The sequence below is a fragment of the Serinus canaria genome, chromosome Z, assembly GCF_022539315.1.
Source record: "Serinus canaria isolate serCan28SL12 chromosome Z, serCan2020, whole genome shotgun sequence".
NCBI lineage: Eukaryota > Metazoa > Chordata > Aves > Passeriformes > Fringillidae > Serinus > Serinus canaria.
In genome coordinates this window covers 5,365,438-5,384,787 of record NC_066343.1, presented here as the reverse complement: position 1 = coordinate 5,384,787, position 19,350 = coordinate 5,365,438, and the positions used below count along the sequence as shown (strand labels likewise).

The following is a 19,350-nucleotide window of genomic DNA, read 5'->3' as shown; positions in this document are numbered from 1 at the left end:
CCAAAACAGCTTCCTCACCAAATGCTTCTAAAGAAACTGCATGCATTGAATAAGAGAGAAAGTCCTTTGAGGCAGAAGTAACTGAGGAAAGCTGGGGGGAAGGGTGGGAAAGCAGTGAGAAGGAAAAGGTTATTTTTGTGAAGGCCCTGACAAAGGAGATTTAGTGACATAAGTGGCCTACCTGAAGCTGTGTTATATTCCATTCAACATAGGTGCAAGGGATTTGTGATTAATTAGAGGGTGAAAAGCTTATAAATAATTCAGTGGACTAAAGTCTTCATAAAGCAGCCTGATGAGGTAATTAAATGGAAGGTGAAATTTGATATCAGTAAGCATAAAGCAGTATCATTACATGTGCATCAGAGATGGATAAAACCAGAAGTGCATCAGCATTACATCATGCCATTGATCAATAATTTTATAAAACTATTTGGGGCCAGGAGGTTTGGGGCCAGAGTTATGTTGTCTATCAAAGGTATATTTTGAAATATTTTTGTCCTTAGTGATGAACCTGTAATTGTAACCTTACTGACATAACTGTGTCTGCCTTAATAGAAGACCCCACCCAAATGAGTTGTAACTTTATATTAAACTTTTTTCATTTTCTATCTGATGATCAGAGTAAGTATTAAGTCTTTTATGATTTAATTACAAAGGGTTTTTCTTAAAAATAGTTGTTTGTTTTAAAATAAAATTACCATAAAACTTTTGGTTTCCTTTTAAATTGGAAGGATATTTAGAGGAAAGCATTGCTTAAAGAAATCACAAGTCAGGGGAGCTGCTCCACTTGGCTGGAACATCTGAAAAATCTAGGGATTTTTTTAGCTTTTTCTGCGAAAGAAGGCTGCAGATCCCCTTAAAAAGGCAGTGACAGCCTCAGAACTGAGGTAGCCTTGCAACAGGAGGAAAAAAGTAATAAAGGAACAGGAATCATTGAAAATTCATGCCTATTTTATGTTTTTCTTAACTTCTTTGTTCCTGCTATGTTTCCAGAACCCCATGCCTAATCACTAAAGACTCTATATTTGAAAATGATGTGTACATTACACTTCTTTAAGAAGATACAAAGCATCCTTGTGATTGGCTTTTTCTGCTAATTACCTTCTGCACTGCACCTCAGAAGAGTTCACTCAGAATTGCTGTGACAAAGTCTGATCATGCTTCTTTTTGTGGTATTAGAGCACAAAACTCCACGCTAATACATTTCCCCCTAACAGTTGTTCTTTCATAGTGGATTGCAATAAACTCCAGTTGGATAATTTTCTTTATAATCCTTGTAACTCCCCTGACTTAAGAGATACTTGAAACTTCTTCCCTTTCCCAACTTGGACATGGATACAGAACATACAGAGAAGAATGTGTTAGGTTAGTGAAGACTAGAAAGAAGTTCCTTATGTAGATTTAAATCTGTATCTCTTCCACTCATAGTTAGTCACTAGTTCTCAGACAGATTTCTTAGGAATGAACCAGAAGAGAGAGAAAAAGAAAATGGGTTCAGAAAAATTTCAGGTTAAAAAAAAAAACAGTGCAGATGTGAACTATTCATGTATTAAAAATTAAGTAGTTAATCTTACTGTATTAGAATTTTAAAAGAGAAGACTGGTGAGAAAGAATAGGAGAAACACCAGCCCTGTCTTTCAGAAAGTGGCTGAAGGTGAATTATTTGAGGTCACTCTTATCTACAACACCCAATAAGACCTTTCAAAATTACATCAATAAAAATGTATGGGAAGGAATATATTCTAAGGAAGATAGCCTGAAATTTTGAATTTAACCAAGGTGTTATGGTACTGTTTGAAAATAAACCAGATTTCAATTTTGCAATCAGTATTTTCTTAAGCACCTTTCCAGGTTCATAGAGTTCTAAGGATGAAGCTTTGATATATTTTCAAGAATAGGCTTTAGTGAATTGCCCTTATAATTTATTTTTAAATAAGATACAGTGCAGGAATTTTTATTGCTGCTGTATCAAAACCTGCCATCATCCCTAATGGAAAACCTGTGTAAATATTGACTTTTTGCTGCAGACAATAATTCTAAGAGGAATTCCTAAGTGAGGGATGGAGGGGACAGGAAAAATAACCGGAAAATTTATGGATACTGGAGGTCATCTATGTCTGTAGAGGTCTTACATCTTTGCCAATCAGATCCTCTTGGTTTTCCACAATCCCCCAGGGAGCTATACCGATGGTGCAGATCTTCCCTCGAGATTTTGAGGCATGATCTTTCAGGGCATCTCCAACATGCCGAATGACCCCTGGCAAAGAAAGAGCACAAAACAGAAATTCATAATTATGTCTTTTTTGTCCCTTATCATATGGATTTAGTATAGAGCTGGTTTTTTTAGGGAATACTTGAGCCTATCCTTAGAATTAACTAAAACTATGAATACAGTCATATTTCCTATTATTAATTTCAGTGAATGCATTTTGTTGAATCTGAAAATTACTAAATGAAGTAATAGGAAAAAATACACAGCTTTAGAAAGAAGAATGGAAATGCTGACTGTTCACTGTCACTTATTTATCTGCACTTGTGCTTACATGTGCATGCAAGCATTTGTGTATTTCCAAGCACAGAAAGAAGTACAGGAATTAATTGTGCTCCCCGCCCCCCCACCCCCCAACTCCCTCAGAAGTGCAGCTCATACACAAATGCTCCCAATCAAGGATGGAAATGTGAAAACATCATTATGCTGCTCTGTGATGAAGCTATTTTGCCACTCTTTCCAAACAAACTCAGTCACCTGAGATAGCTTCCAGCAGAGTATTAGTACCCACCCTGGGAATCAGTGAGAAAACAGAAAGTAGTACAGAGAGAATGGCTGCTTCCCAGCATTCTTCCAAGGGCTGCTTCCTTCCTAGACCAGCTTTGGCACTGTTTCATTGGTATCTCTGTGCAAAGGACAAGTGTCATTTCTCCTTTATTTTAATAAAATAATATTTTAAATTATTAATTTAATCTATTAACAGCTATTTTTAGGATGTGGCTGCACTGAAGCAGACCTGTGGGTTTACTGCAGATGTTATTTGATTCTCAGTTGCTGAGTTTCCATATTGTTTAAACTTCATGATTTCAAGATGACTGGATAGGAATTACAGTCACACAGTTGTTAGGATTTTGGTTTTAGTTGTCTGAACTGTAAGTGACTGTAAATGTAAGAAAACCCCACAACCTAACAAATCCTCTGTGCCCTTGATTCTAGTATTCTTCCTGTAGTGGAAGGTTAAAAACCCCAACCCGGTACTTGCCATCAGTTATGAATTAAGTTGTGATCCAACAGCCTAAAGGATTTAAAGCAGAAAATCTGTCCAGACTGCAAAAATTTCTCTTGCTTAGAATAATCAACTTTCAGAATGACATGAATATTCAGAACAACAGTCATGTTTATAGCCAGGTAAGATCTGTCTCTCCTACGTCACTGATCCTCAGTCCAACAGCAGAATTTCAGCACATTTTAGTTATAATTTTCTTAAGAGAAACTCGATTTTAATATTCAACTAAAGAGACTGTACCGAAATATTCTCAGTTTTTATGATTTCACAAATAATTTCCAGCTTTGCATTTTGAAAGCCTACTCCTGGAGCAGTCAACTGCTTTCCTCCAGAAATTAAAGACAACAATGAGAGATCACTGATATTGCAAAATTTCTCTTCAAATTGTTTGTTTTTAAAACAGCAGAAAGCCACCTGAACTACATTTTTTTGTTTAGGAAAAACAGTCCTTTTCAACAGCATTTATGATAACTTTCCTGGTTCATTTGTATTGTTTTGGCCATGGCAAATATGAGGATTTGAAAAATGGTAGGAAGCAATTGTGCATTTCCCAAGTACAAGTGTAATCCTCTCTCCTTTTCTGTAAAAAAAATCTGTATTTTGATTTCTACAGTTGCTCTGGTAATCAACTGCTTTATGTATAACACATACATTCTTCTGATGTAATTTTATCATAAAACTTACATCTGTCTTTGCCATCACTCTGACAAGAGCATCTCACCACTAATATTTTTACCACCAGACTGCACAGATCAACAATCACCTGATTTTATTATTTATTTTGAAGAGATATGGGGCATATGACACTTGTGTCTATTTCTCTAACACTCCAAAAGCTGTGCCTCTTTGCTTTCTTCAGGCACCAAGCCTGCCAGAGTTCAAAAAGTCTTTGGACAACACTCACAGATGTGTACTGTGATTCCTGGGGCTGTCCTGTGCAGGGCCAGGATCTGGACTCTTTGATCTTTGTGGGTTGATTCCAACTCAACATATTCTATGATTCTGTGCTACTTGTATTGCTGCTGTGAGAAAACTGAGCTCTGTTTTAAATTTGATGTGCTCTGAAAACCAAGTCCAAAATTCCTATTAAGCATTTATATTCAAACATGTAGGAGTTGATCCACCATGCACTAAAATTAACACACGATAGAATGATTACATTGTTTTCCAGAGACAGTAAGAAGATACACTCTTTCTTAAGTAAAAAATTATAGCTTTGTTACTGCAGCAAAAGAGAATGACAAAAGAATTTACGAGTTCATGTCCTAGCTCAAAACTTTTTGCAGTTCTCTGTAGCAGAACTTTTTTGACTCTTCCCTGAATCTCTCCCCCTTTCTGCCTCCTTCAGGGAGGGTAACTGAGATGTCAATGCCAGAATTTTCTGTCTAGGAACCCACGTTTGCAGCTTATTCCCAAAGTGTGCATGCTGTCTGCTAGCAGACCTGGGCCAGCTGCTGTCTTGGGTCCCTAGGTCCATATTTTATGTATCACAGATGCTCTTTTACTAGAAATGGCAGGTATTACTCTTGATGAAAATGTAATAGCAAAAAAAATTAGGTTGAACTCCCTACAAGTAAGAAAAAAGTTTCCCACCACATCCGAAAACCAGAACTTTTTTCCTATAATACTTTGGGTCACCTGACTAAATAAAATAAATGTCCTTTCTGGATGAAAGTGTTTTCAGTTTTTTGTAATAAGAGTTGGGCTTCTTTGACTAGTAGTCCTTCCCTGCAGCTTACAAACCTTAATAAAGATCTGATCTTATAAAGTTTTCCTTGGTGATGTACTAATACAATTGCCTTGCAGGAGGTTTTATTTTCAGCTCCAAAGTGTGCTTTTTATACTTTAGTAAACCTTTTATTGTGTTTTATACCAGCTGCCAGGTTGGTATGAACTTTGCATTTTCTTGTTTTCACATAGTACAGAAACGACTAATACAATAAAACATAGAATGGCTTTCTAATCTCATAATTCCTACTTCCCCCCCCCCTTTTTGTGAAGAAGTCTCTTTAATGGCACTGTGCTTTTACTGCAATGTTGCTCTTACCTGTGTTTACTCCTCCAGTGAATATCCATGCTCCAGTTGTCATTGCAGCCTTGATAAGTCCTTTTCCAAAGACTTGCTTGAGTTTTGGCTGAAGTTCAAAATTCTGAAGGCCCCCGTGCACAGAGATGAGAAGTTTGGGGAGCTCGAGTTGCCACTCTTTGGTCATCAGATGCAGAAGAAGGTCAGGCTTTGTGTCAAAAGACACACGTACATACTGCAGGAACAAGGGCAACAGCAGAGAGTAGAGAAAAGGAGATTGGTTATACCCTCTGTTTTTTAATGTTATCTGGACCCAGTAGATCACTTTTTTAATGACAAAACCAGTAAATGTTTGCTAACCTTATGATTAGTTTCCTAGTTGAGAAACTAGGAATGATGGAACACTGGGACTTCACAGGCTGGACAATTTTCTTTATTTAGGAAATTAGGAAATTAATGGTTTTAAAATCCATAGCAGTGCTTGAAAGATAATTGTCTACAATTTATAAATGCAAAAACTGGACCAAAAATATAACAGGTCTGCCAAAGGTGACCTAGGTAGTCAGGCTCACAACTGTGTATTTACTTGTACCTCACTTTCAATTTACTGAAGTCAAACCCTCAACAGGTAAGAAATAACAGATAAAAACCCAGTTCTTCAAGCACACATAGGTTTAAACTGAGCAAAACTACCAAAATTATACTTTCTGATGAAAGAGTGCTAACTATGTACAATTTCATGATCTTGCCTTAGAAAACTCTAGATCCTAAAAGGGCTGTGAAACAACTTTGTGCATTTCCAGTTGCTGGCTGTTCTGTGCTACACATGCAGCAATTTGTTCCAGGGGAGATCATACCCATCTGTGCATGCTCAAAGATAACAACTGCATTCAAAATTCTTACAGCACTAACATGTCACACAATTACATCTCTCTGTTACAGGTCTTTCTCCTGCTCTTTCTGTTGCTGTTTCACAAAACCTGTGACAGTGCATGTGATAATTTTTTGATTTCTAGTTACATAGCATTAACAGGAAAAAAAAAGTCTTTCTATAGTTGCTAATATCTAAGCTTTCTAAAGTTGCTAAGGGTAGGACCCTTTAAATAAAATAAAATAGGTTGCAGAAAGCACTCACTGGTCTGTCAAACTTCTGATCGAATCAATACCTGTAGAGCAGCTTCAGCAGTCTTTCCCTTGATGGGTTGTCAGCACAGGCATCAGGGGCATGCCTTTGCCTTCAGCCTGAGGAATAACTAGTCCTAATCTGTTTATTGTAACATGCCAGGTAGTATAATATATCCATACATATTACGTAATATTTTTTCCCCTTTTTGACATGTCTAATCAGTATTTCTTACTAAAAGTTTGTTACCATTTAGTAATAAAAATAAAAATAATAATAAAACCCATATGATAACAAAGTAGTTTCCTTTCTAGTTGATTAAAAAATAAGGACCTGACATTTTCCAGGGGAAGCTGCTAATAAACAGGATTTTTTGCAAGAATGAGTTGTTGCACAGTATACATCTACTGTTAACATTCCTGGAAGCAGGAACCTGTTTGCAGAATTAGTTGGGGGGGCACAGCCAAACTGAAAGCTGAGCAAGAACTTGGGAACGCATGGTCACCCCACTGCATCAGCAATATTCTCTGCAGCAGGTCCTGGACATAAAAACACAGTGCTCATGTCTGTCAAACTCATTAATATAGATGAACTGCCACCTCAGTAGCTACTCAGTCAATTTCCAGTGTGAGATAAAATCTTGTACGGCACCTGACCCCACTGACTGGATCGAAACATTAAAAGTTTTTAAATTGGGATTTGAGGGTTGTCAAAGTTTTAACACACCAGAGGGTGACAAATAAGAAGAATGATCCTTTTTCCCTTTTTCATGTCTCAAGGGAGATCTGAGGCTGCAAAGGGCACCTGGATGCATTCACAGACAACATCCTTCATGAGGCCTACATGAAAACTCTGTTGGTCAAACTATGGAGTCTTTAGTTTGGAATCACTGGTACCTTACTCTGCTTTGTGGTGAAGACAGATTGCAAGTCTTCAGAAGACAATTAAGGTGAATTTATACTGGCAATGACCATATGCTGAAAATATGTTTAAAACATGCTACTGCATCATCTGGGATGATGCTACAATAAAGGCACAAATGGCATCAGATGTGTATTCTCTCATCTGGACAGTGACTACTTTTTTCTTCATTTTTTTTCTTCTTTAGATTTAAAAAAAAAAATATCTCAGAATGTGTGATTTCACTGTCCCTACCTTCTTACGTCTATGTATTACTCTTCCTATACACGAAGACCTCTGAATTCCAATAAATATAAATCTATAAACTGATCAAGAAAGAAGTATTTTCTTGCATTTGATTGAAATGTGATAGCTTGTATTAGAAGCAACTGCTTGCTTTTTATACTGCAGGAAAACCCCCTTTATACTTAGTTATCCCTTTATACTTATAATTTTATAAGTTACCCCCTTTATACTTATAATTTTACTTTGCAAAGTAGAAATTTAAGGAAAAATAAATATCTAAGGTTCTTTCATGTAAATAAAAATTTAAATCAAGTAAGATAAGATTTCATGGTTTAGAAGTTTTTGGCAAGAATGCCAAGCATGGTTTTTCTTTTGTACATATCATTCAAGTTTTATGGCTATTTGAATAATTTTTGCTCTTAGAGAAGCAATTTTTATTTTCACTTATTTGAATTTACTCTTTTGCCATTACTTAATATGTTATCTAGTAACTAAAAGAAAATTCTTCTGTCCCATTTTAAAAGTTTACGTTATAAATCACGCCTTCAAGGCCACTTTAGTCTGTAACAAAAATTCATGTCTTCCAACCTTGTAATAGAATATTTATCCCTATCTAAGTTTCTGCTTGGAATGTTAATGAGTATTTCTTTTGTTTCTGAATTCTCTTGCTATAGCCTCTGGAGGCAGATACAAAACAAGATAAACCAGTGTCCTGTTGTGCTATGAAATTCCATGCCTGGGGTATCTGTCAGCTGTAGAAATTACTAGTCCTAATGGGAAATGGTTTAGCCCTTTCTTTATGGGAGAAATAGAATGCTATATGAATAGAATGCAAGAATTCAGTTTTTACGTGTTGGCAAAGCAGGGAAAGTTAGGAAGCAGAAGTGCAGTTCTGGATCACAAAACCTGCAGACTGAGCTGACTGGCATCAACACTGAACATGAAAGGACAAAGCATCAAGCTCGAGCTGCAATGCCCATTTCATCCCAGACCAGCATAGCAGTAGTCAGCAAGAGTGCAATTGTTGTTTCACTATTTTTGTCAAGTGTTCTCTAAAACAAACCTATGCCCACCATCAGTCAAACAGCCAGACACTTCCAAGTTCAACTCCAGTGCCCTAGGGCAAAAGTCAAAGTTCCTGAGAAAGAGATTTACTACTCTGTAACTTAAGCACAGCTGTCTCATTAAAGTACTTGGTGAATGATTGCAGATGAGAGTGTCAGTGAATAAATTAAAGAGACTCAGAATTTTGTTGTATTTCTGAAAGCCTATTCAGACAACATTTTGTGATCTGCATTCTAACATTGCTCCTGTGTTTCTTTTTGGTAACTTATTTAAGTTTCTAACAGTACAGACATGTCTTCAAATTAAAGACTGGTTGCCCCCAAACCCCAAAAGCGTGACCCTCACCAAAAAAAAAAAAAAGAAAAAAAGAAAAAAAAGAAAAAAAAAAAGAAAAAAAAAAGACGTAATTCTCACTGAATAAACAAACCCCCTGCTATTTAGACTGAAACCAGATTGGTTCTGTGTAAGTTATTAGGTTATTCCTTCTTAGCACCTTAAGGCCTAATCAGGGTTCCACTAAACAATCAGTGAAAGGACCCTCATTGATTTAAATGGGCTTTGGATAAAGGTTTTTCTGTGTTATTTCCCCTTTTTCTCCATCTAGAACACTGTCTTTAAAATTCAGTAAATATTTTTTAAGAAGTAATTTACTATAACAGAAACAATGATTGCTGTCTTTTCATGGTTCATGCAAGTTATATGATTATCCTTTTTTTTCCTCTCAAAAGCCCTGATGACTTTTGGCATCCTTTTTATACAGTCTTTATAAAACTCAATGCATTTTAAACCAAGAAAAATACCTTTTCTGTGACTGACTTCCAAATAATAAAGTGTTAAGGATCAGAATATTAGCAACTTTGTCTAAGTAACTGTCAATGTTCATTGGCATTCTACTGATGTTCTTTCATGTTTCCTTACACCATAAGAAAAGTTAAGCAGATAACACTGAAGTAAACTTCCTTTCTTTTGCAGCTGCAAACTTATTTTAGGATTTTAGTCTGCATATGAAATGTATCATTGAAATGTATTCAGTGAGGAGGAATCTATTTAACTCACCAAAAGCTTTTCAAACAACCATCTTCCATTTAACCCTGAAAAACCATGATGAAAGAAATTTTAGTTGTGCAAAGAGCAATCCTTTAAAGAAGTTTATAGGCAATCAATTCAGGCCCACCAGTTAATGAGAGAACATTAAGGAGGTGTGTGTGTGTGTGTGTGTGTGTGTGTGTGTGTGTGTGTCTAAACGCAGATAGTGTATTAAAAAAAATGTGTTTGCTCAAAGTGCAGTGTATAATGCATCTCAGCAGGATTTTCTTAATTTGTACACTGATGAACAGAATATATTTTCAAATATTTTAGAATATTTCTCTTAATTGGAATGGAATCACTCACATGAGTTTGACAATTGCTTTTTGATTTAATAAAATGTTAGTATAAAGTTAGATAAGTGTGTTACTTAAACTGCCAAGAGCCAATTAGCATAAGCAGATCATATTTTATTAGTTTTCCTGTATTTCTCTCAATTTTATTTGCAAAACCTATTAATAAAATTTATGTACATCCATGGGCCTCTCACATCTTTTTACAGTTGTTAAATTTGAAAATCTGCTCTAAAACTAAAATAAATGCAGACAAGCAAAATTGTTAATTGCCTTTCTTACATATTAATGGGATGAGTCACTTGTAAAGAAAATATGAGAGTGACAGAGATCTAAATACCACAGTCTTGTTGCAGGATCATCTGGGGTTGCAAGAAATTGAAGGAAAGGCCTCTTTAGTAACAGATCTTGTTAACTAATCTCAGCTATGTGTTTCTATATAATATCTTGCAGAAATTATTAAGCTATTTGTATGATTGATTTAAGGAGGATAATGCAGCTGCGCTGAAGATACTTTAACAACTCCATGGCATTAGCAAAAATCATTCTGTTGGAAAATTTTTGTTCTGTGTGGCTGTGAAAATGAAATTAATGGCCCAGCCAGTTCTATTTACAGTATGCAAACCTATATCTTTGCTCTTTTGCTTCAAATCCATGTGCTCTGTTAGAATTTTAGTATAATTTTCATTTCCACAGCTAAAGATCTCTTTGTTATTGTCTGGTGGCAACGGATATAATATTTTATCAAGAAAAGTATAATTCCACTTACTATATATTTTGTATTAAAATCTAATTCTGTTACTTCAAATTGAGAAAATAATTATCTCTCAGTTTTACATTGATCTAGTCTGTTCCATTAATTGACTCCTGGTTTCCCAATTATAAATCTAAGGTTATGGTTCCTATTAACAAACCCCACCTAATTCTTTGAAGTCCAATTCAGAACAATTTAACAATTTTGCTGTTAGCACAGACCAAGAAAATACTACTCAGTTTGGTGTTTCCCTTGCTTAGTGATTTTCAATGGGCATCCATTTCAGGAAACAAAATAGGGAATAGGTGGAAAATTTAATTCCAAATTTTTCCCTTGAGGGTTTCCTTGATTTGGTCAGCTTGCCAAATCTTGCTGCTTTGTAAGGTTGTTTTATTTGCCAATAGGTACAATATTACCATGGTTGCTAGCAAAAAACATCTTGCATGCTATAGTGTTATTTGATAGCCAGTACCTAGAAAATTACTAACACATTTTTATAAAGGAATATATTTATCATGTTTTTCCCCTTTATCTTTCTTGCCTTATCCACACTGATCAGATTCTCTCATTTGGGTTTGAGAATGTACAGGTGAACAAGAATATTTCCAGGAGCTACTATGTACTTGCTCCTTTTCTTTCACACCTTATTTTATCAATAAGTCTCCTTTTTCCCTCCTCTGCTGAGAAAGTTGGGTGGGTTCCTTTGATTGAGAAAATTCTTGGCTTTCACAGAAACTTTTGGATTTGTTAAATTTTATTATTTGTTAAATTTTATTATTTTATTATGGGAAAATCCTAGTACCCAGTAAATGCAAAGGTAGGAGTTTAACTTCCTACTAATAAAATGGAAACAAGTAGTTAGACAACTTTTTGTCCATAGTCTACACTAAAACAATGTTTGGGCATGGAAAGATGAGCACAAGGACATCTTCATGCTGCTTCTGTGGCAAACAACTTATACCAAAATTCTTTTATTCATTTTCATTTAAATTGTTTTTCAAGCCTCCTTATTTGTGTTTTGGTCTTATGAAAGGCATTTTTCTCACTGGTGAAAAGCAATCTCAAAACTCATTTGAGAGATATTTACTGGATGTTTTAATTTGAAGCACTTTTCCCACCAGTGGAATAATCAAATTTCAGGAGATTTTATAGTTTATGGGTTGTTTTGACGAATGGATAATGTGTTTTATTCCCATGTTTTGGGTGGGGTTTAATGATTACTAATAGATGACATGTGCAGCTTCCTGATTCTAGTCTGACAAAATTAATCTGGATATTTTCTAGAAATAAATACATTGTCTTTATCCCTAAGTTTTAACTTGTTATTTAGTTTTCTGAGAGTTTAAGTCCCTTTTTTGGAAAAGGGACTTAAACTCTCAGAAAAACAATTTTTCTAAATTGTTCATAGTTTCACTCCTGACTGCACTCTGTGGCAATGTTTTTCTTTCTCTTATGCTGACTTCCAGTTTTATCTCCACAGCTGCACTTCAATTGTGTTCTTTGAGCACACATCATGAATCTTAAAGGGTGTCCTGTTTCTTCCAGCACTATGCCAGGACATCAGAATCCCAGAAAGATGAGAAATCCTCTAAGAGAATTGATGTCAACAGCTTCCCTATAGCCTTCATCATATCTTGGCTCCCCAAGACTGCTTATGTCTAGGCAGGGCTTTTATTGCTTTATAGCAATCTTCACAAGGACATCACTGAAAAAGCTCTTACCCCTTCTCATAAAACTGATCCAACGCAAAGAACCCATATACGGTTAATAACATTCATTACTGTCTCTTTGGAGCTCTGACCTTGCAGATTTTTAGGTGGCTGGTTATCAACTGAACATATGATGTCTCTGATGCTCTCAGAGAAATTACCTAATTTTCTGGTTTTGGTGCAGCAGTGCTTTCTAGCTTCTATCAAATAAGCAATCCACCTGCGCAAATAAAACTGTCCACGTGAGAAGTCACTCCAGCTCCAGAACTTCTGTACACATCTGAGGAAAATACTATGTCCTCCCTAGCATAATACCTGAGACTTTCACTGTGTCTAGCCTCTGTTTTTTGACAGATCTGAGTCACCTGTTGGGAAGAATTCAGGCACAGAAAACAGTACTGGATTGCTGGGCAGGTTATTCTGCAAGGTGCCCAGTTCAGCTTCTGTCCTTGCTGCCAAAGCAGTGTATTGGCCATCAAGTCCTAGGCACATACTCCTCTGTCATTCCCAAAGATCCAGGTTCTGCAGTTTAGATAGAGCCAGAGAGATTGTTCCTTTCATGCAATATTACATGGAAGAAATTCACTCATGGGTTACTGTGTGTGTGTGTGCTGAAGACATTTCTCCAAGTTAGTGGAGCAAAGCTTTCAAATCAATGCACTTTGGTACCACTCCACAGGGAAGGAGTAACTTCTTGATCGAGGGATTTTGTAGTTTCTAGATTAGACTCATCCTGGAGCCTCTTATTTCACTGAAATATGAACCGTAAATCTAAGTGGTCTATCTTCCTATACACCTCTGGAGGAATATTACAGGGAATTTGGTATGTTTAAAATCTGTCAGCTTTGCAGACACAGCCTGCAATAGGAAATCACAGTTAAATTCTAAAATTCTTCAGAAAAAGAGTGATGCATAGCCGTTGGAATAAAATTAGGACAGCAGCATAGTAATGTGCCTTCAGCCTTTATAAAGGTAGCTCCTCTTACACTGCACTCCAGCTGATACAGTTAATTTTGTTCACCCACTCTTTGGCATGTGGTACATGCAAACATACATTCCGGTCATACACTCCATAACACTTCAGCATGAAGTTAAGAAAGAACGCTGTCCATTCTTTGTGAACGCTCGCTTCTAGCTAGCAGCATTATCTATCTAAGAGAAAAACATGGTTACCATGGCTTTATTGGAGTGGCCTCCTCCTTGGAACTCAATGGTTCCAAAGGCGTCCGTCGGGCTGAGCTGCGTGTGCTTGCTGATGGACCACTTCTCCGACTGGATGTCATTGCGAGCGAGCCTGGTCTCACTCTTCTCATTCTGAGTAACGGAGGTGCTTGGAGGCTGTCCAATGTGCTGGCCTGTTAGACGCCCACAGCAACACCTAAGACATTAAACAGAGAACTCAAGTCGTGTGCGTGTATAAACTCAGCAGGGAAACAAACTACAAAAAGAAGCCGACCCCTTTTCAGCTCTGCTGTTTCCTTTCCTGAAGCCTTTATGTATGGAAGCAGCAAAGTATATATATTACCCTTTTTTCCCCTGTGTCCCGTTTACTTGGGACTCTCCTGTGTTTCAAAAAAATCATGCTTTGTTCTAAATATGTACAAAATGAAATCAAAGACCATCTCTTTTCTTCAAGGAACATCAGGACAAGTAATCAGCTTTTGCATGGATTAGCACAAATTTTAAATTGCCAGTTTAATGTGCCTATTTGCTTTTGACAGTATTGTGTGTCATGCATCCAATTTAGGTAAATATTCAGTGCACTGAATACTGAGCTAAGAAGATAAGGAAGTTAAACACAGATGCTGACCCACCCTTGAGTTATCTTTTTTCTTATGAAATAAGTTTTGAAATGTAAACAAATTGTTCCTATAGGAATCCATCACTCCAGATGTAATTCAAACACCTTCTGATTAAATAAGTTTACAAAATATTTATCTCCATATCCATTCTATTCACACATCTATAGAGATACTTCTTTTTTAACCAACTTTCACTTTTCATACAAGTAACATGCAATTACCTATGGGGGTCTTTGGTGCTGGGTATGATATGGACACATTCTCTCTTGTAAAATGCTCTTTCTATCCATGATTTCTGTGCCTAAAAAAGAGAAAGGAAATGCCTTGAGCTCTGGTTTTGTATTATATACAACTTATAGTAAAGCTGTAGAAAAATTTTTAAGAGGAAATTTCACTGACTCTTCAGATAAGCAGTGCATATTTTGTAGAGGGCAAATATTCCATTAGAACTATGGTTCCCTTCTAGAGCTAAGCACCCAAAACAAGGTTTTAATATTCTTTTCTTATTCACTAGCCAGATGACCTCTTCGCTATTACCATATTCATCTATCAGAGGAAGAAATCTCTTGAGAAGAATGAACTCAAACTCTAAACCTTTATTCATGGCAGAAAAAATCCTACACTTATTCACTAAAAACACCTCTTTTTCCATATCAGTGAAACAACTAAGCCAGCTCTAATCAGAAAACCTACAACCAAACCAACAAAATTACCTGAAATATTTTTACACAAGCACTGAGAGTGCTGTTTAACACAGAAACAGAAACTACAGTTTCTATATAGAGACCTAAAAAAAAAAAAAAAAAAAAGAAAAAAATTTAAAAAGAGGAAGATCTGTTTTTGAAACAAGACACAAAAAATTTTAATATATTTAGTCAGATGATTGGCAGGTAGCCTCTAAAATACTAGCTATGGTTGTTCATAACACTCAAGCTCATCCATCACACCTTCACATAAAAGCAGGAAATTTCCTGCAACATAGTCTTATGTCGCAGGAAACCAAGAAGTTTCCTGCAACATAAGACTATGTTGCAGGTAACCAAGAAGTCTTTTCAAACAGACTTGAAAAGTCAGGTAACCAAGAAGTCTTTTCAAACAGAGAGATGGGTAGGAAAGAAAAAGGGAAAAGAGAAGAACAAACACAAAACAAGAAAGGAGAGAATTTTAGAGCTCTGAAATATTTTTAATTATCTAGGAAATCCTCACTCCATATAATATGAGTTCTGGCAAGCTCTCTAAAACATTCACACACATAGAACTCTATTATTTCATTTAATAAGATGAGTTGAAGCTTTCCTTTGAAAATTCATTTAAAACAGATTAACTTAATACATTTAAATAATAAAATTACCCATTTACTGCACAGCATAAACAGAACTATAAACTATGGACTATGAAAAAATTATTAGAGAATTAAGTAAAGCGAAATGAACTTTAAGCAATTTAAAGGAAATATGAGCATCTTTCCTCTATGAAAGGACAACTTTGGAAATTGCCTTTGTAACTAACTGATGTTACTGTTTACTATGCAAGGATATATAAGTAATACCTGCATATTATTTTCACTAACTAATGTTACATCACTGTGTAATGTCACCTTCTTGTCAACTCAATCTGTTTCCTGCTTTTCATGTTTAAAACCAGAGCACTCTGCTTCTGAAACATGTGAAAATTACTGTGAAGTAGAGAAATTTATTGGAGTCAGTGAAAGTCACAAATTTTAAAATAACATCACAAGAATTTCTAGCTATGTCTTCTACTTACCAATCCCAGTATATAGAATTTATTCTTCTGTTTTTTACAGAGAAAATAATTCCTTGCTGGATCTAGTAGTTACTGGTGCTATTTAGCAATATTTTATCTTTAGTCTCCATACATTTTCTCATGGTAGCAAACAGGATGTTATACATGCTAATGTATTATAGAAGGTTGGGCAAGATATGTTTTGTTTGAACAAAGTATAGCTAAATAGAAATTCTGAAAGCTAAAAGAGTTATACTTCACCTATATATAAGAGAGACTGCCTTGAGATTTAACTTATTATAACTTCTAAATATCCTTTATCAAATATATTACTATTTTCATCCTTTTCTGCAAACATTTGCCATGGTGAATTCTCTGGCTACCTAGAACTAATGTGTCTTTTCTAAAGGTGGTCACTAGCTAAATTTATCTCAAGTTGCAGTATGAAAAGGTGCCATAACAGGTACCTCACTGAAATTTTTTCACTACATATAAAAGCAAGCTTTCAAAACCCAAGAAACTGACATTTAAAATTTGGGGTTTTTTGTGGAAAAGAAACACAGCTACATTAAAAAAAAAGGTATTACCAAAAATAATAATTTGCATTTGAATTTTCATTACATTTCTTCAAATAAAATATTGTAAAAATAACAGGGGTTTAAGATCTTCTTTATTCATATCAGAAAAAGATACTTTCCAGCTTTTAGATCTCAAACAATGTACTCTCCTACCCGGCAGAGTTGTGATGGCAAAATATGTGATTTACTAATCTCATAATTACTTCTCCTTCCAAATTTAAAGAAAGCATCTGGTTGCACTGCCCCATGCCAGTTATCTTTCTGCAATAGATATAATTTGCAATGAACTATAAAGCTCAGAGATATAACAAATTATACTACTTGCTGCAGAGTCTTCATAACAGAATAACTTCAGGAAATCAACATATTAATAACTAAACTGTCTGCATTAAACTCTCACTTATAATGCACATTAGTAAAGTAATAAAGAGTTTAGAAGACTATAGCAAAGTATTTTCAAGAGTAGTAGAGCAAGAAGCTTATCTTCTCTTTCTCTTCAAAGACTCCTTTAGTAATGGTTAATGAGTCAAATTAAAGTCCACAGCGAATTCATAAAGTACACACCACACTTGAATTCAGTTTTTTCATAGTTTAACTCTCCAGGTGAGTCTCTCTTTTTATTAACCTGGCTGCAAAATCTCACCACGGACATTTTCTTTCTCTCTTTTCTTTACCTGAGTGTCAGACTTGGCGTTTAAGGCTGTCCCGGAGCAAACCCCGCTGCCCACGTTTCGCCGTGCCGCTCTTTGCTAATAACTCCTTTGTGCTGGGCCCGCGCAAGGCGCTCAGCGACGGGGGAGCCAGCAAAGCCCTCGCACCCATTAGCTGCTTGGAATGTGCTGCTGTGGGATTAGCCTTGTTCAGGGTTCAGTGGGCACTCACCCATGGCCCCACAACACCGCTTGGTTTGAACATCTAATCTGACGCCAAAAGAAAAACAAATCCCTTGAGAGCTTGGATTTAACTGGCACAAGCCTTGATGGGCTTTTTGTCTCCCCTCTTCTTTGCCCCTGAGAAAGTGAGCTGGTCAAAGTGTGATAAGATGCTCTGAGTTCTTAAGTTTGACTCAGGAAAACCAATCCATCAAAAGAAACACTGTACTAAGCTGGAAAGAGCTTGAGAACACAGGAGAAACTGTTAAGGTCCAAAGAATGAAACCAGTGTGTTTATTGGGCAACTGTGAGAAATCTATACACAGTTGAAATATATTGCAAATAATCAACAATAAAATTTTTCCAAAGAAACTGGGGTTTTGTCACTGTTTCCCACCAAAACTGCTATACTGTAGTGCATATAACTTTTCATAAACACAAACCTTTGTCCTTCAGAAACAAGCAGCTGCATTGTTTTCATCGTAATTAAAAGCTGGTAACTTTAACCAAAAGTTGAATATTTACAAATTTGGGGGCTACTTCCTTACAGTACCCTCTTGATATTAACACAGATGAACAACGTTTTCATATGAACAACCACCTAATTTTTACTTTAGTAACTAGCAATAACATAGGTTTAGTTGCTTACTTCAAATGTTTTTGACACATAAAGTGTTTTGACTCTTACTCCCACCACCACGTTTGCATTAGCCACTCTCTACTCCTACATATGCCTACATCCCTTCCTTTCCTTATCATTAAGGTGCATATAATGCATGAAAAATATTCTGTCCACCCTTGATGATGAGGAATGCACAAGCACAAAACTGTTCTGCACGTACATTAGCTCTGATGGGCCCAGAATGGGCAAGGCTGAGAATATGCATCAACTTTTAAACTTCTTACACCATCACACATGTGGGGATTGCTTTTGTCTCTTGGTTCCCTAAGTTTTTTTTGTAAAACACATACATGTATTATGTAAATATTAATGCATATATTAAGAATGTGCATACACATCCTCTGTGTATATAGGAGTATACACACACAGACCCCCCCCCAAAACAAAACAAAACAAAACACCCCCAACAAAAACAAAATAAAGCCCCCACACATTCTTTTCCAGCAAACCTGTGACCTGTGAGGTTTCTGAACCAGAGATTGTGTGCTTATCTTGTCAGATCTCTTAAACACAGGATTGGACCAAAGATGGTCTGTAGAGATTGACAAAGGCAAAGTTGGAGCCAGGAAAGCAGCTAGTAAACAGTTCAGTGAAGTAAAGAATATGACGGGGAGACAACAGGTAAAGACAGCTTGCTTTTTAACACTAGGGAATTTGGTTTGGTAGAGAGGATGGAGAAAGAGCGAGGTAAAGAAAGGAAATGAGGTAACAGGTTAAGAGAAAGGAAAGATTGAGGTAACAGGTTAAGAATCTCAATTGACTCTGAAATGAAGCTTCACTATTTGAACCTGACAAAATCATGGAGATTGATCCTGGATTCAGGTTTCAGCTTGTAGAGTAACATGGGGCAAACCCCACATCTTTTGTCTTAAGAAATCAAAAAAAGAAACAATGGTTATATTAATTCTTAAATGTCACCCAGTGGCACTAGGACATTTTATAGGTAGGGACTTCAGAGTTATATACGTATACAACTCATGCTAAGGTAATTACAACTGTCTTTGTTTATTTAAAGATGCATTAACCTAGGACTGTGTGACAATGGAACTACCAGTGCCATACTTATTTCTATTTTTTGAGGCGTAATAAAGAAAGAGCCAATACACAGAGACAGGTGTTTGTTTCAATATTGTACAACTGCAATATTGAGCATTCATTCTGAAAGCAAAATAGGGCTTTCAGAGTGAATGCTGCCC

General features: G+C 36.1%; 1 protein-coding gene across 1 annotated transcript in view; it reads right to left on the bottom strand.

Annotated features, from left to right (window-relative positions):
- The window catches only part of TRPM3 (transient receptor potential cation channel subfamily M member 3), a 261,595-nt gene that overhangs the window by 115,251 nt on the left and 126,994 nt on the right, over window positions 1-19,350 (bottom strand). The window contains exons 2-5 of the mRNA XM_050986919.1: window positions 14,501-14,580; window positions 13,651-13,855; window positions 5,323-5,536; window positions 2,133-2,257 (exon numbers count right to left, since the gene is read on the bottom strand). Of these exons, the coding sequence (XP_050842876.1) occupies window positions 2,133-2,257; window positions 5,323-5,536; window positions 13,651-13,855; window positions 14,501-14,580 (624 nt within the window). The remainder of the gene's footprint in view (window positions 1-2,132; window positions 2,258-5,322; window positions 5,537-13,650; window positions 13,856-14,500; window positions 14,581-19,350) is intronic.